The sequence below is a fragment of the Geotrypetes seraphini genome, chromosome 17, assembly GCF_902459505.1.
Source record: "Geotrypetes seraphini chromosome 17, aGeoSer1.1, whole genome shotgun sequence".
NCBI lineage: Eukaryota > Metazoa > Chordata > Amphibia > Gymnophiona > Dermophiidae > Geotrypetes > Geotrypetes seraphini.
In genome coordinates, this window is record NC_047100.1 from 37,135,822 (window position 1) to 37,160,591 (window position 24,770).

The 24,770-nt window shown below is 42.9% G+C and overlaps 1 protein-coding gene across 7 annotated transcripts in view; it reads left to right on the forward strand.

Annotated features, from left to right (window-relative positions):
- Positions 1 to 24,770, forward strand: part of PBRM1 (polybromo 1) — a 171,101-nt gene that overhangs the window by 33,566 nt on the left and 112,765 nt on the right. For all 7 annotated transcript variants that reach the window (XM_033926217.1, XM_033926219.1, XM_033926220.1 and 4 more), the window contains exon 8: positions 9,745 to 9,843. In XM_033926217.1, coding sequence (XP_033782108.1) covers positions 9,745 to 9,843 — 99 coding nt within the window. The remainder of the gene's footprint in view (positions 1 to 9,744; positions 9,844 to 24,770) is intronic.

A 24,770-nucleotide genomic window follows, 5' to 3' on the forward strand; every position in this document is an offset into this window, starting at 1 on the left:
CCCAGGACAGGTTTAAGAACCACTGTTCTAGTACAATAAGTGTGTCATTTTGGACAGTAAGGTATTCTCCCTATGCTTGAGAACCGTTCAGAAGGAATCCATTCCAGGTTTTCAAATCCTCCTCCAGAGGGCTCTGCTGCCCCCTTCAGCGTCTCCTATTGCACACAAGCCTGAAGGTGTCTTTTGATCTGCTCTGTATAATTTCTTTATTATTTTTGGTATTTTTCGCATTTTTTTGCAGCTATCAGTGCACCAGAGCTCTCCTACGCGGGGGAAAGCTCTGCCTGCATAGAGAAGAAGTAGACTTGGGTCTGCAGCTGGCAGGTTAATCCTGTTTAGCTAGCCTGCAGAAAACTTTGTGGACCTTGGGGTCTGTATCCCTGGTAGCTTAGCTCACCTACTGAATTACAGGAGCTTGAGCGCAGGCTGTTATGCATCCACAGGAGGCTTAATAGGGCTCGTCAGGGTGCCGGCTGCGATTTCACCTCCCCCATTTATGTGCACAGTTCCGCGAGTGCCAAGGATCAGTCCAACTTTGGTCCAACTGGCAGCCCAAAAATCTCAGCGTTTGGAGGACTGGCTGATTGAGGCAAGGATTCTTCTCTCAGATCCAGCTACTGCTTAGAGCTGAGGCAGACTGTAGCACCTTCAGAACACATGTCACAATAAGTAAGGGCAAAATTGGGGAGGTCTGAAAAAAACTATTTTTGAAGCTACATTCTGTAAGATTCCCCACCTCTTTAAATCCTGTTTTCTGAGGGTTTTTTTTTAAAAAAAAACTTTTAGTAAAGTCATTTTTGAGCCATTTTTTGGCGACAAAATGCTGCCACAACGGCCATCTTAAATTTACCGATTTTTTTTTTCAGAATTCTCCAGATCCTTTAGATTACTTTGTTTTGCCTCAAAACTGGCAGGAATGGAGTCCTCAGGCTCTTTTACACCTAATTCATGCCACATTTACACTGGTTGGATGCTGGAAGAGTACCTTGTTCCACGTGCTGTGCAGCATATGAAGGCATGGGAGTTTGGGCTTAGCCTCCCCTTTGGTCTCTAGGGCTGAGGAATCTTTGGGGGGGTCTGTCTACCAGGAGAAAATCCCTTCCAGAGCCCTGAAATAGTGACGTACCTAATGGGAAGAGCGTGGAAGCTGCAGAGCCAAAGAGACAGAAGTGGAGTTACCTAAAGGGAACTCTGTGCTGACTAGTAAAGTCTTTCTCCTGAATTTGTTAATTTGATGTGGAGACCTTATTTGGATAGCCGGGATTCTCATGAGGTCTGGCGGTGAGCCAGGAGTCGTGCAAGGGGACTTGGGCTCCCAGGGCACCTCTGTGTCATTGGCAGAAGCTGACAGGATCTGTCAGGGACTCGAAAGGTGAGGAATCAGTCTGTATGCCCTTGCTGTCACAAAGCGAGTCTTCCCTGCTGAGCAATGTAGGATTGCAAGTACGCAAGAAGCAGTGGTGGGCCTCAACTAAGGGGAAGATCCCACAGTATGCCGGCTGTTAAAGCCTTCAGCACTATTAGAGTTCATTACTGACTCCCTACAGGACTTCAGTAAGACTCCCAGCATGCCCTTTCCACTCGTTCAATCCTGAGTGGAGTGAGAATACAGCTCACGTCTTTTCCCTGGCATCCTAATATGAGTGTTTTAGTCAGGGAGCACTGAGATGCTTCCGAGGGCTGTTTAAAAGTATTCAAAACAATAATTAGGCTGTAATCTATGCCACAGGAGTGGCAACAGGTGTTCGTTCTTCCTAAGGTTGCTTCCTTGGTAGCTCAAGTAACAAAGCGCACGACCCTGCTGAGTGAGGCAGGCATAATATTAAAGGATAGGCAAGATTTCAGAGTGGATGTGGTCCTAAAAAGGCAGTTAGAAACTTTGGCCTTAGGGTTCAAAGCAACTCAGCAGCCTCTTTTGTGGCATGTGCTTGTCATACCAAGATTCATGGGTTCATCCTGGCAGAGGGCAAGCCTTTACTCCAGCTGATGCTAACAGGGGTGGATTATGTAGCTCGTGCTCTCTACAACATCATCAGAGTCATTAGCAAAGTCTCGGCTTATTCAATTTCAGCCCACAGAATGCTCTGGATCAGGCAATGAGCGGGAAATTCCACCTCCAAGGATACTCTCATCAGATTCTCTTTCAAAGGACAGATGTTGTTTGGAAAGGGTTTGGACCATCTGAAGGCCAGCACGGTAGATCACTGACCAAAATCTCTGCCTGACCGCTAAAGGTTCTGGTCTTTCTAATTTTTGTAATTCCAAATGTTTTCGACAGTACTCGGAAGGAGTCTCATCTCAGAGATCCTACCAGAAATCAAGACAGAGATTTACAGGACCTAGGCGAAGCCAAGCTTCTGGTTCTCATTCCACATCAACCTCCAAGAAAACGCAATGATACCAGGGCCAAAATCTTCCTCCTGAGGAAGGATCTCGGCATATGCTGAGATCTGGGAACAGATCTCTTCAGACTACTGGGTGCTGGAGATTATTCAGGGAAGGTTCAAGCTAGAGTTTGCCCATCCCGTAACAGACCGATCTGTGGACTCACCAGTGGGGTGCCTGGAAAAGTCATGCAGAGTCTTAGCAACAGTACAGAGAGTTGTGGTAATTCAGGCCATATAGCTATTGCCACCTGAAGAGCTGAGCCCAAGAAAGGCTCAGAAGACTGGAGACCCATTCTGGATCTCACACAAGTCAAACGAAGCCCCGAGAGTTCCATGCTTTTGCATGGAAACCGTACAATCAGTCTTTACAGCATTAGCTCCAGGGAATTTCTAGCTTCTCTTTGGGTTGGCAACAGCACCCCACACGTTTACCAAGGTGATGGTGGTGGTAGCAGCACATCTCTGCAGGGTAGGATTGCAAGTGCATCCATTTCTGGACGACTGGCTGACCAGAGCTCCCAAGCTAGCTCTGTCTGCGTGACACTACCTCCAAGTACTAGGCTCCATTGCAATCACTATAGATGTCCCTTGAGTGAAGACTCTCATCAGAACACACTACTGTCATTCAAATGACTCTCCCTGTCATGGGAAAATGAGGGCTGTTCCAAAATCTTCATCCTTCTTTTTCATGGTTATTATTCAGGTTTGTTTCACATCACCTGGCTAAAATAATCCATCCTGTCCTCAGATTTAGTTTCTTCTCTGGCTGGGGGCCATTAGCTACTAGAATTTGTTATTTACTTGAATCCATTCTTCATTCAACCTGCACAGTAATTCCTGTACCATGGGCTGCTATACATTTGCAATGCATAATAACAGATCCACCTTTATGTTTAATGATGATTGGCAAAGTATTCTTTTCTTAAATGTTTCACCCTTATTTCTCCAAATATAGCTTTTGTGGCTGTTGCCCAGCCGTTCAATTTGTGTTTCATCAGTCCGAAGCACTTTCCAGACTTATCAAGACTTTATTTTGCCTTCTTTAAGTAATAACTTTTCTGATGAGATTGTAGAAGAGGTTTCAGATTGTTGCTGTATAAACTGTGGACTTCCAGACAGCTAAATGAATCAGCAGGTGACTTGCAATGATTTGATCAATTTTCAGGCAGTTGTGTCAGGTTTTTCTTGGTCTTCTGAATCTTACTGCGAGACTCATTTTTTAATAATATTTCCTAAAATAGAAGTTGCTAGCTGGAAAGGTTTACAGATTTTTTTTTGTTTTTACAACCTTACCCTGCCTTGTAAGAGTTAATTATCTTTGTTTTGAAATGCTCAAACAGTTGTTAAAAATAGGCAGAAAAATGGTCCCAAGCTGAGAGGTTAGTAGGGGCAAAGCATTTGTTCAACTGGCATTTTCTTTGCCTAAGTGGCGGTCTAATGAGCCATTAAACCTTTTGGGTATTGTTAATAACTTTAAAAGAAAAATAGTAATGATTGAATTGATAGGGTGCCCAAACTTTTATATCTATCATATTCACTTTATTTTCAAGCTGTTAAGCTGAGCCAAAGAGTAATTATAGATGAAAAACTGTCAAAAAAGGTGGTCACACTTTGTACGATGCAGACGTTTTGTTACCTTCTCTGTTCATACAAGCATTCTGTGAAACATACAATTAAATCAGGGATGTTGAAATGCTTTCCTACAGATGACTCGACTAGATTTGGGAGAGTTTGTGGCAGAAGATATGAAATAAGGGTAGAAACTCCTACATGTTAATGAAAGCAGACTTTATGGTGTCATAGCCCAACAGAGACTGGTTCATTGAGCTGGGGGGAAACTGTTGGGCTGAAGAAAAAAAAAATTAAAAGATTGTGCATCTTAAGAGCATAAGAAATACATCGGGTTAAGGAACAATTGGAAGATTTGGGACTTGCTGACATAATACTACAACTACGGAGAGCACAAGCAGCACACTTTAAGTTTGGTAATAAAGCTAGCAGACAATTAGCTTGGAAACTCAAGAAACAAGTTGTGAGAAACCATATTTCTCTGATTTTTGATTCAACTGGAAATCCCTTAACAGATGACCTAGATATTCAGAAGGATTTTTAGCTTACTATACCAAATTGTGCACACTTGAGCATGAGGCATCCATGTCTTTCATTAATCAATATTTGGATCAGATATCCATTCCATATTTGGTGGCAACTGCAGATCTCCAGCTATCACTGACTATAACAGTAGAGCAGTGTATCTCAAACTGTGTGCCTCCTGAGATTCCAAGTGTGCCGCGGCACACTGAGGAGGAAGAGAGGCGCCTGCCAGCTGACTTCCCTACGCGGTACTGCGCCAGTGCTGCCCGATTTGCTGAAGGCCTGCATGTTTCTCCCTTCTCTCTAGTGTCCTCTGGCTTTCCCCCCTGGCCCTCCTGGTCTCACCTTTAAAGCGAATTACAGCAGCCTGCAGAGGATCACCAGTAGGTGAAATGATTTTATTTTCAATATAATGATTGAAATGTGACCATTTTGAGAATTTATATCTGCTGTGTATATTGTGTGTATATGAAAAATGAATGGAAAAATTGCATTACAATTATTAAAGGGGATGGGATCTAGGGCAGAGCTTGGGTGGGCCTAGGGAGGTCTGGGGTTGGGGTACTCAGTTGATATTTGTTAGACTTAGGGGGCACTTAGTTTGAAGTAGTTGAGAAACACTGCTGTAGGCAATCAGCTGACGCCAGTGCCTCTCCTTCTCTCTGGCCCACTTCCCTGCTGGCACCCTCTACTGGCGTCTCGGGGCCCATCTGGAGGGCCTCTGCACATGCGCAGATGTCGACGTCCGCGCACTTCTGGATTCCGCAAGCTGTGGCCACTACCTTTAGTGTGCCCCGGCTCGAGAAAGTTAGAGAGGCACTGCAGTAGAGAAAATTACAGGCTATTAAAGCTCTACCACATAGTAAATCTCCTGGGCTAGATGGATTCCCAAATATGTTTTATAAATGTTTCCTGAAATATTTAGTCCCACTGTTAATGAGATTATTCAATAATACTCAAAAACATACAAAACTTCTTCCATTCTCTTGGAGACACATCTGTTACTGTATTACTTAAACCGGGTAAGGATCCTTCTTTGCAGTTCATACTGCCCAATATCTGTATTGGGATCTGATTATAAGACCCTTATTAAAATTTCAATAAATGAAAAAAAACCCCAAATCATATCTTGGACTCTGTCTAATTCAAGTCACAAACATCTAGCAGGATCCCAAAAAATGTATAATCTTGCTCATACCCATGGATAAGCAGCAGCTTTTCCAGTCTGTATGGTTAATAGTGATTTATGAACTTAAGGAATCTCTCTAAACCCCTATTAAACCCAGTTATGCAATGTTTTCACCACCTCCTCTGGCAACATATTTTGCAGTTTAATTGTGCGTCTTGCACCACTGTCCTGTTACTATTTGAAAGGATAAATAAATGCTCCTTATTTATATATCAATTGCACCCCACTCATTTTATAGACCTCTGTCATAGCTGCTCTCAGTTTTCTTTTCTTCAGGCTTTAGATCCCTAACCTGCTTAACTTTTCTGTCCACTGTCTTTTCTTACCCTTTGAACCTTTTCTAGTTCCACTGTACACTTCTCCCTCCATATTCGCGGGGGATGCAGGTGGACCATAGGCGCAAATATGGAAAAACCGCAAATAACTTTTCTACTGTTATTCGCTGTTTTTGAAATAAGTCACGATTCCCAAAGATTTAAGGGTTGGAACAGGCAAGCAGCGATTCTCCACGATTCCCAGCGATTCCCAAAGAATTAAGGGCTTGAAACAGGCAAGCAGCGATTCCCAGCGATTTCAGGAGCAATTCCCAGCGATTTTCTCCATGCAGGCTGGGAAGAAGCCTTTCTCTCTATAGATGCTGGGAAGCAGTGTTTTTCTCGGTGCACACTGGGAAGCAGCGATTTTCAGTGAATGGTAAGCGATAAGCCTTTTTATCGGTACAGTAAAAGGAAAAATAACTTTAATGATGATATAATTTTGTGGGGTGGAGTCAGCTGCCGAAAAAAATGCGAATAAGGAAATCCGCAGATACAGAAACTGTGGATACGAAGGGAGAAGTGTATTCATTTTGAGTTAGGAATGACCAGATCTGTACATAGTACTTAAGATGCAGTTTGCATCATGGCTCGATCCAGAGACAATGTCTAGCATTTTATTTGCTTTTTTTTTTTGGCTGCTGTTTCATAATGAGTTGAGAATTTCAACTTATTATTGGAATAAAAACTGTTCAATGGCTTCAGGTTGTGACATCTAGAGTTGTGTTTCTCAGCTTGCCTTCAGACCTGATTTGGTGTTCCATGGAAGAAAGTCACCCCTGCCTAATGCTCAGGTCCAGACTGGTACGTGAGCTCTTCTGTCAGCAACAAGAGACATCAGTGGTGGCTTTCAGTTGTTCAGGAAATCCCTTTGAGCACATACTTAGTTATGTGTGCCTCTCATTCCTTGCTACTACTCAAGTGCCAGTGTGGATGTGACGGCAAGGGAGGACTCTGCCTTTGGGTCCTCAGTGCTACATGCTGGCACAATCATCTTGCCCTAGATTTCTGGGACTAATTTTGTACGTCCCGCTTGTCCAGAATGACCCACCTATTGCACTGAAAAAAGAGATTAGGTTCTTACCTTGGTAATATCTTTTCCAGTAGATAAGTGTGACATTCTGGACCTCTGCCCTGTCATTTCACTCCTATGCCTGCCTCCTGTTTCGTTAAGAATATTCTTCTCCAATTCTGTTCATGGAGGTCAGTTAGCCTTTGGGCCATGAAAAGTAGTCTATTACTAGTATACTTTGGGTTACTATTTGAGCTCCTTTAATGCTTCTCCTGACATGCTTGTTGCTCTGTTTAAATGTTCATAGGTCTTATGTTACTTTGTTTGAGCAGAACAGACTTATTAGTTGGGGAGGTTTTTCCATATCCCTACTTCACCTTATTTCAGTAGAGCTCTTGCTTGCTTGGGGACTAACTATAGGTGGCAGTGGAGCTCTCAATGAAGTTGGAGGGATGCGGAGGGGGTCTGGGGTGGATTCCTTCTGTAAGGGCTCGTAATCATGGGAAGATTGCCCCCGCTTGTCCAAAACGCCACACCTATCTACTGGAAAAAGATATTAGCAAGGTAAGAATCTAATCTCTTTTTAGAATCGGTGTATAGCGTGTGACTTAACATTTCATGCAAAAAATGGTTTGGAAGTAATTGCTCCCACCAACTTGTAACATTTTTAGTAGGCACGTGGAATCTCTTAGGCAGAGGAGGAGATATGGACGCTGTGGATGGGCAATTTGGCCTGTATTGCCATCATGTTTCTATGTTCACTCAAGGTTTACCACACCTGTGCAACAATATAGAGAGTGTAAGAATCATTTAGCGATGCTTTTAGCTAATTAAGATGGAATATTAGATGAAATTAGCAAAATGTACAGAGAGGGTGGGATCATTATATAAGTGGTTAGTGCATCAAGTCTCAAGTTTATTAAAATGTGTTATCCCACCTTATCAAAATTCAAAGCGGTTTTACAGAAGATAAAATAAAACAAGTAAACAACCAACATCAAGATAATACAAAGAAACATACAACACAAAATAACAGGCTTACAGAACTAACTAAAACAAACTGGCAAGAAGGGAAAAGGGAAGGAACTACAATAGTTTGGATAGGAAAGAACAAAAAAGGAGAAAACCAAAAGGACGCGGGGACAGGGGGGTCAGCCAAAAAAGGCTGAGCTAACATTGGGTTAAAACATCCTTAAAAGGATGGTCAAATCTCAAAAAAGAAAAGTTGTTAGACTGGACTTAAACTTATCAATTGAGGTGATGATCTCTCTTAGATAGTTCGGGGCTGAGTTCCAGAGCGAGGGGGCAGCGACGGAAAATATATTGTTTCTCATCGTATTAATGTTTCTTAAGGAAGGGATGGCAAGCTGAGGAGTATGAGGAATCAAGAGTCGGTTAATAAATTACGGCTGTCCTGCTTTCCTAGTTTTGAATGTCAGCAACATGATTTTGTAAATAAGCCAGTGTGCTTTAATCAGAAGGGGCGTGACGTGATCAAATTTTTTACCGTTGAAGATGATCTTGATAGCAGCATTTTGGACTATTTGTAGGTGCCTAATTTCCTTCTTCGTAATTCCTTAAGACATAATCATAATCTAGACAAGACATAGACATAATCTAGACAAGAAATAACTAAAGAGTGAATGAGGATGTTTAGAGAAGACTGGTCAAGCAATTTGGAAAGAAAGCGAATCATGCGTAGACAGCAAAAACATTTCTGTACAACAGAACTGATATGATCATGGAATGTTAAATTCTCATCGAGTGTGACTCTCAAAGCTTAATGGTTTTGACGGTCTGCACTGGGGTGGATTTAAATTCTATAGGAGAGAGTAAAGTTGAATCTTTCTTGTTTGGGAAGACCATGGATTTTGTTTTGGTGACATTGAGAGATAACATTTTTTGATTTATTATAGAAATGTCATCTGGGTTGTCAGGATCAATTGAATGGGTTAATTTAATGTCATCTGTGAAGACTGAAACTCCTGCTCTTTTGAGTGTAAACTATTGAATGTCTGTATCAAACTGTTCATTGTAACTTCCTTGGTAACTGACCCAACCACTTGCAATGTAATCCAACCTTGAACTGAATAGGTAAAGTGGAATAGAAAACCTGTATGCAGGTCTCAGATAGCTGAGCCCATTTTTGTTCAGCACAGCTTTCCCTTTTTCCGTACAGTACTTCCCTAGCTTTTCTTTTGGCCATACAAATCCTCTTTATATCCACACTGCCTGCTGCGCAATAATTTTGTTCATGCACCTTATGCTTGAAGAGGTTGGGAAATAGTGTTGTATATGGAGTAAAGGGTTAATTTGAAAGAGGAAGCAAATGTATTTAAGGTTTAAAATATGATCATTAAGGATGTTCTTCCTTTTTGTACCTATAGCAAAAGTCCTTCATGAATTGAGCCTTGAGTTTGAATAATGAAATAGGGAAAAGGTCAAAAGATGAAAACAAAATAGTGTTGGAAGATGTCTGATTCAAAATAGTCATCCCAATTAAAAAGTGAGCTGTACTTTCTAGTTCAGTAGGTTCTTTTTTTCTGTCTCTTTGGAGAAGATCTTGGTAGGAAAGCTTTTGTTCATCTAACAGAAATGATGACTAAAACTGAATGAAATGTTGGCCCATTACTTGATTAGGAGAAAGGATTTTTAGTCCATTTTTAGTGTATTAGCATTGAATGATTGTGCTTTCTGTAGTTGTGAAGAGTAGAATAAACCTTATTTATTTTTATTTCTTTCCGTTAGACTGGACATTACAAAAGTGTTAGTGCAATGGGAAAAGATATAGATCTTTTAGCAAAGAATGCCAAAACCTACAATGAACCAGGATCTCAAGTATTCAAGGTTAGTTGCTTGAAAACCTTTCTCCTTTTCCCAGTACATGCACATTGTTTTATAGTATGAAGTTTTTAAGCGGCTTGTGTGTTTTTCTCTAATTTATTCTTTCAGTTATTTTCTCACCTCTTCTATTTTGTCCCATGCTATACTTGTACTGTATTTGAAAATAAAACTGCGGTTTTTTGATTAGTGCCCTGATTTTGTTCTCTCTTCCTTGAAATAAACTAATTTTTTCTTATTGCCCTATTAGACTAGTGTAGACTTTTAGAGTTATGCTATCCTGCCAATAGATGGAGACAAAGAATCAGCTTTCTTGCCATCACCTCTAATGCAGCATATGAATTTGTTAGTAGTTCTCTGTTTTCTAGCAGGTGGTAGCACACACGGACTGGTGCAACAGCTTTGAAACAAGGCTCCTAGAAGCAACCGTCAGGCTGAGTCGTCTTCAGTGGAGTTAAGGACTGAGTTGAGGGGATTGGCATTCATGGTAACTCATCCTGGATGATCATCCCCTTCCCTCCGAGAACTGGCTTGTTGTGGCCATGGGTTCCCAGACCAACTGTGAGAGCATGCGGCACTTGTTTTGCGTCTCATGGGGTGTGTTCTGAAATTCTTTGTAATGCAAAGAACTCACAATATTAATAAATATATTAAGTGTGTCAAGTCATGTTTTCAGACTTAAACACAAAATGGAAGAATCCCCTTAATAAATTATCTTAGACATCATTAGTAAATATGGTAAGTATGCTGCACTAATCACATAGGCAATTCAATTTGCTAATAATTATTAAATTATATAGAAGTTGCTAATGAAAACAAGATTGCCTTATGCCAGCTATTCTGCTATGCAATTTTTATAATCCTAGGTCCTATATCATATTTATTTTTTGTTTTTTTTAGGGCTGCATTTTGATTAAAAATTTTAATAGTGATCAGCAGTCCTCTCTCCCACCCCTCTTCACAGCTGGACATCACACACTGCCTGCGGCCCACACCTTGGCTTTCCCTCTGACCTGTTCTGCCCCTTCTGAAGCAACTTGTTTCTGCATGTGTGGGATGGGTCAGAATGAAAACCCTGGCCAGTCTGTAGGCAGCATGTGAGTATCGTTGCCGGGGACTGAGGGAAGACCTCGATTTAAAGGTACACCTGGGGGAGGAAGACTTGAGAGCGCTGTTCCAACTGCAGGGTGAGGAGGGAAAAGAGATACTGGGCCATGCATCGGGAGGGGGTGGAATGGAGGGAAATGCTGGTGGGAGACTGTGCAGCAAGCATAATTAATTTTAGTGGCCACAATACATAAAGTGTTAATTGCAAATAATGCACAGCCCTAATTTTTATAAACACAAATTCTTTATCGTCTCTCTAGACTGGTCCAGCAACTGATAGGTAATAGCTCACCATGACCAGCAGGTGGAGACTGAGACGCAAACATTTGACTATAGTATAAGTTAGTGGTCTCAAACTCGTGGCCCGCCAGGTACTATTTTGAGGCCCCATAATCACAAAAGTAAAATAAAACAGTTTCTTATGGCCTCCTAGCCACATAAGCAGCAAAACTCGACAACCAAATCTCCAATCTACTACTTATAACCCCAGACTACAAAACATTCAGAAAAGAAGTAAAGACGCTACTTTTCAAGAAATTCCTGCAAACGACTTAATACCACTAGCTCCTTCCTACTTCCCAATACCTTCCCGATTCCCCAAAGCAACCTCATCTACTCTTTATCTCCTCTAGAAATTACCAGATATCTTCCTCTTGTAATACTTTTTTGTAATTCTTTTGTAATCCATCTTGAACCGCAAGGCAATGGCGGAATAGAAATCTCTAATGTAATGTAATATGTCTCTTCAGCTATAAATGACAATATTATTATTAAGACTTGGCCAAAAGGAAAGATTTATAAACTATAAAGAGTTTTACCTCACGCAAAATTGTCATTTCTTTAATAAGACATTAACTATTTTTTCTGAGGCCCTCCAAGTACCTACAAATCCAAAATGTGGCCCTGCAAAGGGTTTGAGTTTGAGACCCACTGGTATAAGTGGACTGTGCAGTCCAAAGTACAACCAGTCTGCTCTTAGTCCCCAGCAGGTGGAGGTGGTAAGCCTGTGCAGTCTTCCCTGGTTAGTGTAGGGCTGTTGGATTTTGTTTAAATTGGCTTTCTTGTCTCTGTGGTGCTGGATTAAGCTTGAGGGACCCTTTTGGAGGTCTGCCTGACTTTGAGGGGTGCCACACTCGATGGGTCGAGTCCCTCCCCCTTTCCCCACAATTTTTTACCGTAGAGGTGCATCAGCTGTAAGCCTTGCCACCGATATTGGCAAGGCATATAGCTTTAACAGCCAGTGGAATCTTCAATTGTAACTTAAAGTTATATATTTTTTTTTTTTTTCTTGAAAATTTATTGAAGATTTTCAAAAATACAGAAATAAAAAATAAACAAAACAGGTCAACAATAAATGGTTACCATAATCAAGACAAAAGAATTCTAGAAATATATATAAAGGAAAAAATTATGTGTATATATATCACAATAATATTGTCATTGGATTCTTGTGATAATCAAAAAGAGATAGGGGAGGAGAGTGATAAAAAGGGGAAGAGGAAAGAAAGGGAGAGGAGAGAGTGATAAAGAAAAAGCCGAAGGGGGGGAAGAGGATCTTAAATCAGGGGAAAGAAAAAAGGGAAAAAGGGGGGAAGGAAAAAGAGAGATCCCCCAGAGGCCAAAGAGAAAAAGAAGAGAAGGAAGAAAAGAGAAAGAAAGTGGAAACAGAGAGCAGTAATATACTCAGATGTATTGAGTTCTCAAAGAGAGTCCAAATAATCTGTAAAAGCGGCCCATTTAGTGTGAACATTAGCAGAAAGAGGCATTTCGGAGGAGATCAATAACTCGTGTTTATGTTGTAATAAGACTGATTGGAACCAAAAATGAACAGAAAGCGAGTCAAAAGATTTCCAGTTAGAAAGTATAAGTCTTAACGCAATAATAAGGAGTGTATCAAACAAAGAATGTTGAGTTCTAGAAATAGTAATGGAGGGAGCCTCTGATTTTAGTATTATGATATCTGAAGATAAATCAGAATGTAATTGGAATATTAATTGGAAAATGGACCAGACATATGTCCAAAATCGTTTTAATGAGGAACATTCAAATATCATATGTAGCAAGGTACCTGGTAATGATTTACAATTCCAACATTTATTTGAGGGAGCAAGACCAGCCACATGCAATTTTTGAGGAGTCCAAACAGTCCTATGGTGCAGAAAATATAAAGACTGAATAGAGTTGGCAGAAGGAATCGTTCGAATAATTTTAGACCAAAGGATTGTCCATTGCCTATCATTTATAGGAAATCCTAGATCAAGTTCCCAAGATCTACGTAGGGAGGCATCAGTAGTAACGTGGGATGTGAGAAACAATTTATATATTTGTGATGCCAGGTGCCCAGTAGAGAGTAGTTTAGGACATAGGGAAATCAGGGACGGAACCCCCAAAATAGTGGTACGTAGAACATTTGATTTTTTGATTACACTAGTCAGTTGTAACCATTGAAAAAAAGATGAGGCAGGGAGAGCGAAATTGTGTTGTAGCTCTGCGAAGGTCAAAAGTTGTAAAGAAGGCGTACAAATATCTGCTAAGGACCAGATCCCTTTTTGGGCCCAGGTAGGCCAATATATTGGTTTATTGCCAATCAAAAAAAGTGGATTGAACCATAAAGAGGTAGCAGTAGAATTGCAGATGGATACATCTAATAGTGTATCTAATTCTATGAAGCAGGACACTGACTGAGATATGATGGGATTAGATTTATGGAGGGGGGTGACAGAGGTCAAAAGTGCAATTAATGAAAGTGAGGTAATGCAAAGAGTTCGTTCTAGTCGTAACCAGAGAGGACAATAGGCAGGAGTCAAAGAAAACCATTGACAAGATTGTTGCAGTATAAAAGCTTTGTGATATGTAAGAAAATCAGGGAATAACACTCCAGCACACTCTTTAGGAGCTTTGAGCTTTTTAAGAGCAATTTTGGGTGGCTTATGGTTCCAAATAAAATTAGAGAGAAGCTTATCTATTTGCTTATAGAATGAAGCAGAAAATAATCTGGGGATCATACTGAGTATAAAATTAATCTTAGGAGCAATAACCATTTTAACAGTTTCAACCCTGCCCCACCATGAGAGATGGAGTGGGTGCCACATTTGCAGAAGTGTTTTCACTGTACTAATAAGATTCATGGTATTATGATGAATCGTTGTGGACAGAGTGGCATACAAATCGATTCCTAGGTATCTGAAGTGTGTTGGAGACCATAGGAGACTGAACTGTTGAACTAGTGTTGGGAGAGAAAGGTCATTGAGGGGCAAAACCTCAGTTTTTTGTTGATTAATCTTGTAGCCAGAGAAGAGGGAAAACGTGTGAATTAGATCAAAGAGGGCAGGCAAAGAAGATTCTGGTTTAGTGAGGTACAAGAGCACGTCGTCAGCGTAAGCTGACAATTTATATTCCTGTTTATCATGCACAATACCTGAGATTCGCACATCAGAATTGATGGCTAGAAGAAGAGGTTCAAGGGCTAAGTTAAAAAGATAAGGCGAAAGGGGACATCCTTGTCGGGTACCTCTTTGTAATGAGAAAGGGGCTGATAGAATGTTATTTGTGATAATGGAGGCTTTGAGAGATGAATACAATATTTTAACATATTCTATAAATTTAGGTGGGATTCCAATCCAGGACATTGTGCTGAACAGATGAGACCACTCTACCCTATCAAATGCCTTTTCTGCATCAAGAGAGAGGGCTATACATGGATCTTTAGCCGCGCGTGCAATAGAGGCGAGATGAAAAAAAAGTCGAGAATTGTCTGTAATAAGTCTACCCGGCATGAAACCAACTTGATGAGCAGAGATAAGCGAGCCAATAGAATGTTGAAGTCTGGAAGAAAGAACAGTAGCATATATTTTGTAGTCCGCATTTAGCAATGAGATTGGTCGATAGTTTGAAATTTGTTGGGAGTCTTTGTTTGGCTTTGGAATAACTGTAATAATGGCATCTAAGAAGTGACTCTTAGATACTTTTTGAGGAGTCAGTGAGTTAAATAGGGTGGTGAGAATCGGTGACAATTTAGTTTTAAAAAGTTTATAGAATTCCACAGTGATGCCATCTGACCCAGGCGATTTTCCAGAAGAGAGGTTTTGTATAGCTAGTAATATTTCCGAGATATCAATTTCAGATTGTAGTACCTCTACATCCGTTGCTGCTAGAGAGGGTGGCTGCAAAGACGCTAGGAAGTCATCTGAACCGGTCAGATGATTCATATTCTCAGATGTGTAGAGTTGGTTATAATAAGAATGAAAAGCTGAAGAGATATCCGACTGTGAGGAAAGAAGTGTCCCAGAAGGACTCTTAATAGAAGAAATCTGTACTTTGACTCTCTTCCTTTTGAGGTAATTAGCAAGTAGTTTGCTACTCTTATTCATCTCCACATAATATTTGGTAGAAGTAGTAAAAATATCTTGTTGTGCTGCCATACTGGCTAATTTGTTAAAGGAGTATTTGAGTTTATAGATATCAGGTAAAAGAGTTTTATCATTAGTGCGGAAGAACTCCTGTTCTCGGGATTTGATTTGAAGTTCAATATTTTGCTGTTCTATATTATTTTGTTTTAATTTGTATGCATGACATGAAATGAGTTCACCCCTGAGAGAAACTTTGAAAGCTTCCCATATAGTCAAGGGATCCATAGAATCTGTGTTATTGAAATGGAAGAATTCAGTGATAAATTTATCGATCCGTTGTTTGACAGATTCATCAGTTAATAGATGATTAGGAAGACGCCAAAGAGGAGATCTAGAAGAAGTCAGGGATGACCATTTCAAGTCAATAGATATTGGGGCATGGTCTGAGATGACAATAGGATTGATGGTAGAGCGTTCTAAATTGGGTATTAGTGAGGAGGAAATAAGAAAATAATCAATTCTTGAATAACTAGCATGAGGAGAAGAAAAATAAGAATATTCTCTAGCATCTGGGTGCTGTAACCTCCAGGGCTCTGTAAGGTCATAGTGTTTGAGCAGGGAATGTAAAGTATGATTTGCCTTGGAGGGGGAGAGAAAACAAGGTGAATGTCTATCAAGCAATGTATCCAGCGGCAGATTGAAATCACCTGCCATAATGAGAGGTAGAGGTTCAAATTCAGAAATAGCTTGGAAAAGTTGCAGAAAAAATTCAGGGGAATCTATATTAGGGGCATAGACATTGGCGAGAAGTACCTCTTGGGAGTAAATATTCACTTTAGCAATCAGCCATCTACCTTCAGTGTCATGTTTCATATCTAGAAGTTGGAAAGGAATATTTTTATGCGATAGAATTGCAACTCCGTGTTTCCTACCAAGGGCTGGTGCTTCTGCAATGTGGGTAAACCAGTCAGTAGTCCCTATGAAATGTGAGAGGTTAGAAATGTGGGTTTCCTGCAAAAAGACAATGGATGGTTTGAGTTTTTTAAGGTGTGTAAAGATTTTTTTCCTTTTTATAGGATGTCGCAATCCATTAACATTCCAGGATATAAAAGTAAGCTTGGAAAAATTATCTCTAGGGGCCATTATAAAATAAAGCTAAATAAAGACATAATAGGAACTGCGTGAAAATGGAAAGTAAGAAGAACAGAGCAGGAAAGAAGGACCTCTGGGGGAAAAGGTACAGAGAAGGCATGAAGAGCTAAGAGAGGCTCAGCCAAATGGAGAAAAATTGAGATGATGGGGGAAAAGCAGGTAAACAAGAGGCACCTGAAGGACCAGTAGAAAACAGTCCTCCATTACATAGCATATAATAATATGAGAAAGCCATTTGTACAGAACAGCGTCAGAAATAAGTGTAAAAGTATTGTACATATTCAATGAAGAAAGGTAAGACAAGTAAAGACCATAATACCAAAGTATAGAAGAAATAAAAGGTAGGAGAAGAGAATCACAAAACAATCAATCAATATTTACCATGGTAAAAAATATAAAGGAATAAGTTCATATACAAGTTATCAATCATAGGAATTCAATAAAGTACAAAGTCCATAAAAAAGCAAGTAGATGGTAATAGAAATATACAATCAAATATAGTGTACAAGGAATATTTTGGTTTTACTTTACAAACATAGCTGTATTAAATTCAGAAATCCAAATATAGCAGTTGATATAGACAGAAATAGGTAGACAGATTAGTAAAAGAAAGCACGCAATCTATTCATTAATAATGCTTGAAGTAAGAGATAAAAAGTAAGGCAAAAAATAGCAGGTTTAAATATATTAATAATCAAAGACACAGTGAAAGTAATACATTGGATAAATTAAATTGGTAAGTACTAATCATCTGAACAGGCAGTCATTCAATAAGGTATCTTAGAATAAAAAAAACAAGTTAAGAAAAATAAAATCGATATTAAGAACCAGCATTTGAATTAAGAGTTAATAAATAAGGCAGTGAAGAATTTAATGAAAATAAAGTCAAATGTTAAAAGATAGTTTTCAAAAACTAGTCTAGCTGAGTAAACTTAAAACTTTAAAACTGTGAAAGGCATAGATAGCATGGCTAGTAGAAAGAGAGAAGTACATTTAATAAGATAACTATAATAATCAGCAATCTAGATACATAAGTATAAAGAAGAGTATAAAGAAGAGAAGGTAATTCATTTTATTACAATAAACACTGAGAACAATAAACTAAATTGTTATATAGAATAGGGGGTTGATTATATAACATAAAATACATATTAAAAAAGGTTAATAAATAGATTGGAAGTTCAGCATGCCAGAGAGATAGGAGAGTCAGCCCTAGAAGGAGAGAAAACCAGAAAAGAGAATTCATGAGCTCCGATCACAGTGCAGGTAACAAGAAAGAAAAGACTAATGGGGTGTTAATGACTGTGAGAAGTCAAGTTATTGCAAAGGTTACCAGCGATAGAGAGAGAGAGAGAGAAAACAAAAAGGATTCCTAGCACCTTTGCAGAGCAGAAGAAACGAAGTTAAATAGCTGTCAGGAAAAGGAGCAGTGAAGGAAATCAATACTTAGAAGAAGTTCATGTCGGTAGTTTAATCCTGAGACAGGGAACGGCAAGCTGAAAGGAAAGTGACAACTAGGACAGAAGAAACACAGAACAAAAGTTGTACAAGATACACAGAGGCAAAAGCTAGGGAAAAATCAGTGTGGAGTTGAGTATGCATTAATTAAATTCAATAGACAGCAAAATACAGGGCAGACAAGAGGAGGGACAGAAAAATGGCGGCAAAGGCAAGGCGGGAAAGCAATTAGAGCATGAAGAAGCACTTATGTAACAAAATGGCAGAGAGCACTGAAAAATCATTGTAGAACTGCATGGATATGAACATCAAAACCGGGTTGTAAGTTAAAGAATCAAAGAGAAATACAACTGCAAATGCAAAACCCCAGGCAAGGAGAGCAAACTCGCCTAAAAACAAGTGTAATCCTTAACAACAATTCAGCAGGCAAACGAGCCAGTGCTGTAGATTAAACAGAACCGATGGGGGTGTGAGAGGAGAGTTCAGGTTCCCATGCTTCCTGATGAAATCTGATCGAGATGAGCTTGTAGTAATTCAGGAGAGTCAAACACCGTAGTAGCATTGTTAATGGTGACAACCATGCGGGCGGGGTACTGCAGACCAAATCGGGCATTCATAGCTTTCAGTCTGGCTCGCATTGCTAGGAAGGATTTTCGTTTTCTTGAGGTTGTTTGGGCTAAATCCGGTACAATCAGCACTTTTCTGCCATCGATGATGAGACCAGCATGAGATCTTGCAGCTGTCAGAATTTGGAGTGCTTGTGGGAAACGAAGGAGCTTAGCAACTATCGGACGAGGGAAGGGTTGATTCTGTTTCATATGAGAAGGGACCCGGTGGGAGCGTTCTATGTCAATCTCATAGGCAGGATCCAGGTGGAGTACTTTAGGCAACCATTTTGCAAGAAAGGCAGTCATGTCCGTTCCCTCAATATTTTCTCTTAAACCAATTATGCGAATGTTATTTCTACGGCTCCTGTTAGCAAGATCTTCCAGATCTTGCTCCAATTTTTTGATGCGTTTGTCAGTGCAAATCCGTTGCTGTTCTAATTCCAGAGCAGAGGAATCAGCCCTGGTTTCAAGTTTTATCCCAGGACAAGCAGGCAGCATATTCTTAACACATGGGTGACGTCACCGACGGAGCCCTCGGTACGGACCTTTTTAACTAGAAGTTTCTAGTTGGCCGCACCGCGCGTGCGCGAGTGCCTTCCCGCCCGACGGAGGAGTGCGTGGTCCCCAGTTTCTTCGTTTCCGCGGAGCGAAGAAGACGCGTGTGCTTTTTCAACGGCCGTTGAAACCACTTTTTGCCTTCCCGCTCGCGCTTTTTTCTCTTTTTTTATCTTCCTTACCTTCGGGTTTCTTTGCTTTGAAAAAAAACAAAAAAAAAACTTTGCTTTTTTTCCCCTTTTTTCGTTGTGCCCCGGCGGGGCCTGTTGCCATTATACAGGCCTCGGGGTTCGATTTTGCGGAGGCCGTTTTCCCCTTCATGCCCCCGCAGGTCGGTTTTAAAAAGTGCCAGCGGTGTGCACGCCCGATCTCCCTCACACCACCCAGAAACTCTCCGCCCATGAAACAAGGTGGGACACCCTGATCAAACCAAAAAAGAAGGCTCCGCCTGCCCGACCTTATCGACCTCAGTCATCTTATCAGCGCAGGTTCTCAGCCAGGCCACTCAATCCGCCTCCTCAACAACCTCGGCGGCCCCGTCAACAACAACACCATGCACAGGCTCGTTCTCAGGCCACTCAACCCTCCAAGCCTCTTCAGCCTGTTAAGCAATCCCAGCCCTTTTGACTCTTCTCTCCAGGGCATAGCCAGTCATCCACCTTCGCTACCTCTTCCACAACCAATCGGAGGTCGTCTCACCATATTCTCCAGCCGTTGGGAGGTCATCACATCGGACCAGTGGGTCCTCAACATCATCCGCCACGGCTACTCTCTCAACTTCCAGACTCTTCCACCGGACAACCTCCCCGTAGAGTCTGCTTCACACTCATCTCAAACCCCCCTCCTCCTGAGGGAGGTTCAATCCCTCCTTCTTCTCAATGCCATCGAAGAAGTACCTCCAGATCAAAGGGGTCAGGGATTCTACTCCCGCTACTTCCTAGTTCCCAAAAAGACGGGAGACCTCCGTCCCATTCTCGATCTCAGGGACCTCAACAAGTGCCTGGTCAAGGAGAAGTTCAGAATGCTCTCCCTTGCCACGCTCTACCCTCTTCTTGCTCAACACGACTGGCTATGTTCCCTGGACCTCAAAGAGGCCTACACTCACATCTCCATCAATCAGAATTCTCGCCGCTACCTGCGGTTCCAGGTGCTGCACCGCCACTATCAGTACAAGGTGCTACCATTCGGCCTCGCTTCCTCACCCAGGGTCTTCACCAAGTGCCTTATAGTAGTGGCGGCCTTTCTCAGGTCTCACAACCTCCAGGTATTCCCCTATTTGGACGATTGGTTGGTGAAAGCTCCTACGTCTCAACTTGTGCTACAGGCTACTCATCACACCATCTCTCTCCTCCACCTCCTGGGGTTCGAGATCAATTACCCCAAGTCGCATCTAATTCCCACCCAGCGACTTCAGTTCATTGGAGCAGTTCTGGACACCACACTAATGAGGGCTTTTCTCCCCTCCGATCGTCAGCAAACCCTGCTCCACCTCTGTCGTCAGGTGCTTCTGCATCCCTCCATTCCTGCCCGTCAGATGATGGTCCTCCTGGGTCACATGGCCTCGACGGTGCATGTCCTTCCTCTGGCACGTCTCCACCTTCGCACACCTCAGTGGACCCTCGCCAACCAATGGTCACAGACTACGGATCTTCTTTCTCATCCCATCTCTGTGACATCATCTCTTCAGCAATCTCTCCAATGGTGGTTGAACTCCTCAAATCTTTCCAGGGGTCTTCTTTTTCATCTACCCCCTCACTCTATGATCATCACCACGGATGCATCCCCCTATGCGTGGGGAGCTCACCTGGGAGATCTACGCACCCAGGGACTTTGGACCCCACAGGATCGTCGTCATCACATAAATTTCCTGGAACTCAGGGCCATGTTCTACGCCCTCAAGGCTTTCCAACATCTTCTCTGCCCTCAGGTTCTCCTCCTGTGCACAGACAATCAGGTCGCCATGTACTACATCAACAAGCAAGGCGGCACCGGATCTCGCCCCCTTTGTTTGGAGGCTCTACGCATCTGGACCTGGGCCACGGACCGCAATCTCTTCCTCAAAGCGGTCTATATCCAGGGCGAACAGAACTCCCTGGCCGACAATCTCAGCCGCATCCTTCAACCTCACGAGTGGACGTTGGATCCTCCGACTCTACTCTCCATCTTTGCTCGATGGGGCACTCCGCAAGTGGACCTCTTTGCAGCGCCTCACAATCATCAGCTGCCCCTCTTCTGCTCCAGACTCTTCTCTCCTCACCGTCTGGCCCCGGATGCATTCCTACTCGATTGGAGGGATCGTTTCCTGTATGCCTTCCCTCCACTTCCTCTGATGTTGCGGACCCTGTCCAAGCTCCGAAAGGACAAAGCCACCATGATTCTCATCGCCCCTCGGTGGCCTCGTCAACACTGGTTCTCCCTCCTGCTCCAACTCAGCTCCAGGGAGCCCATTCCTCTTCCTGTGTTTCCTACTCTACTTACACAGCAGCATCAGTCTCTACTGCATCCCAATCTGTCTTCACTCCACCTGACAGCTTGGTTTCTCTCGGGCTGACCTCTCCGGAGAATCTATCTCAACCGGTCCGCCTCATTTTGGACGCCTCCAGGAAACCGGCCACTCTCCAATGTTACCATCAGAAGTGGACCAGATTCTCCTCGTGGTGTCTCCGGCATCATCAGGAACCCACCTCTCTAGCGGTAGAACTTGTATTGGATTATCTGCTCTCGCTGTCCAACGCTGGCCTCAAGTCTACCTCCATCAGAGTCCACCTCAGTGCCATCACTGCGTTTCATGAGCCTATTCTCGGAAAACCCCTCACGGCTCATCCTCTGGTTTCCAGATTTATGAGAGGTCTCTTCAATATCAAACCGCCTCTCAAGCCTCCTCCTGTCGTCTGGGACCTGAACGTGGTTCTCTCAGCTCTCATGAAACCTCCGTTTGAGCCTCTTGCCACAACTTCGCTCAGGCTTCTTACCTGGAAGGTGCTTTTCCTAATTGCCATCACCTCTGCCAGGAGGGTCAGCGAACTGCATGCACTGGTTGCTGACCCACCGTTCACTGTTTTTCACCATGACAAGGTTGTTCTGCGTACCCACCCTAAATTCCTTCCCAAGGTGGTCTCGGCTTTTCACCTCAACCAGTCCATTGTGTTGCCCGTCTTCTTCCCTAAGCCTCACTCGCATCCTGGGGAACAGGCGTTGCACACGCTGGATTGTAAGCGTGCCCTTGCTTACTACCTTGATCGTACCAGAGCTCACCGAACATCCCCTCAGCTATTTCTGTCTTTCGATCCCAACCGTTTGGGTCGTCCTGTCTCCAAACGGACACTTTCAAATTGGCTTGCTGCCTGTATTGCATTCTGCTATGCTCGGGCCGGTCTCTCACTGGAAGGAGCTGTCACGGCCCACAGAGTCCGAGCTATGGCTGCTTCTGTAGCTTTTCTCCGTTCCACGCCCATTGAGGAAATCTGCAAGGCAGCCACTTGGTCCTCAGTTCACACGTTCACTACTCACTACTGTCTGGATGCGTTCTCCAGACGGGATGGACACTTCGGCCAATCTGTGTTACAAAATTTATTTTCCTAATGGCCAACCATCCCCCCTCCCTCTTTGTTAGCTTGGAGGTCACCCATGTGTTAAGAATATGCTGCCTGCTTGTCCTGGGATAAAGCACAGTTACTTACCGTAACAGGTGTTATCCAGGGACAGCAGGCAGATATTCTTACGTCCCACCCACCTCCCCGGGTTGGCTTCTTAGCTGGCTTATCCTAACTGGGGACCACGCACTCCTCCGTCGGGCGGGAAGGCACTCGCGCACGCGCGGTGCGGCCAACTAGAAACTTCTAGTTAAAAAGGTCCGTACCGAGGGCTCCGTCGGTGACGTCACCCATGTGTTAAGAATATCTGCCTGCTGTCCCTGGATAACACCTGTTACGGTAAGTAACTGTGCTTTTCCATGCGTAGCTGAAATTTTGACAGAGAGGCAGTAATCTCAGATAAGTCTTCCTTGAGTTCCTTAGTGGTTTCAAAGTGTTTGGTTATTAGTTCTCTGAGGGCTCAAAGCTCATCAAGCACCGCATCTCCTGCAGGTGCAGCCTTTTTTTCAGGTGAAATTTTTTCTGGAGTCGGAGGATCTGGTTTGGTCCGTTTCAAAGTTGAAGTTGAGCTTGGAGATGTGTCCATTTTACATGGCTTAGAAGCTGACATTTTCTTCTTTTAACATATACAGAAAGCAATACTTTTTGGTTGAAAATAACACGTGTGGCTTTCAATGATATTGATAAATGTGGAGGAGAAGAGTATTCAGGCGTCCATCTTGCTTTGCTGCTCGGACACGCCCCCACTTAAAGTTATATTAAAAAAAAAAAAAAAGCCCTGAGGCAGCGCAAGTCTGAAGGTAAGCCTTTAATTAAGATTAATTGCTAACTGGCACTTGTATTTTTTCTTGTAGCAGTTTTCGCAGTGAGGATTTTTAACGGGAAAAAGTGCTCACTATGTTCTCGACACAAGGTTGATGTGGCCGGTGTGTGCACGAGGTGCACCGGCCACCACGAAAAGGAATCCTGGTCGGCCTTAAGTACTGGCAAGCAGGGTTCCCCCTTTGTGCGTGCACCTCAAGTTGACAGCAGGCAATGAGAAATCCCAGGCTTCCCCTACCACCCACACAGGGATTTCCCCAGCTGCCAACAGTCAGGGAAAGGCGGTTTCCCTTACCGCTGATAGTGCTGGGGACTCCTTTACCGCTGTTGCTGGCTTGCCTGCTTTTAGCGGCTGGGGCAGTTCAGGCCTCTCTGCTGCTGCAGACCTCAGAGGTTTTTTTTGGCGGTTTTTGCACTGATTTTGGAGGGAAGCACCTCTATCTTGTCTGCATCCTCAGGTGACCTTCCCCCTGTATTAGAGACAGGGGCAGGATTCTGCTGGGTCTCCTACTTTTGCAGTGAGTCCTGCTGTGCTGCCAGGGGGGTTTTCCCCAGATTCTGTTTTGGTCTTGTGCAATATTTAACTTCAGGTGGCCGGGGGGTCCTGTTTCCTCTTTGGGGGTTTTTTTTTGGAGGGGGTCTTTGCTTTCTGCATCCCACTCCCCCCGTTTGGCCCCCCTCAACGCCGGTTCTGACCCAGTCCCCCTGTCTTTGTCCAAGTGGCCAAGGGTCTCGTGGGATGAAGTTTTTTTGTTTGGGGATTCGCTTACACCTATGCGGACTTGAACCCCTTGCAAGAACCCCAAGATCCTCTCGGGGGACAGATGCTGCTGGTGGGTATTTTCCAGAGCTGCCAGCTGGCAAGGATGCGTCAGTGGTGTGTATTTTTCAGTGGGAAGAGCTCCAGGAACTTATTCTTCAGGTTTCGTCTGTTTTGAGGAGGACGCAAAAGAACCCCCACATGTGGTGAACCTTCTGCTTCGGGGGATCTGCTCGGCCTCCCACTCCTTTCCTATGCATCAGAATAGTCAGGATATAGTGCTCACACAGTGGAAGACGCCGGAAACGCCTTTTCATTTCACTCAGTTTATGACTCTCCTGTATCCCATCCCAGAGGAGGATAGGGATACCTTGAAGTCTCCTGTAGTGGGTGTAGTGGTCTCAACCATCAAACGTCGGCATACGGTGCCGGTTGAGAGCGGCTCGGCCTTACAGGACTCTGAGGATCTTAGGATAGAGTCTCTTCTTTGGCAGAGTTTTGACGTGGCTGCCCTGGCAGTTCAGGTAGC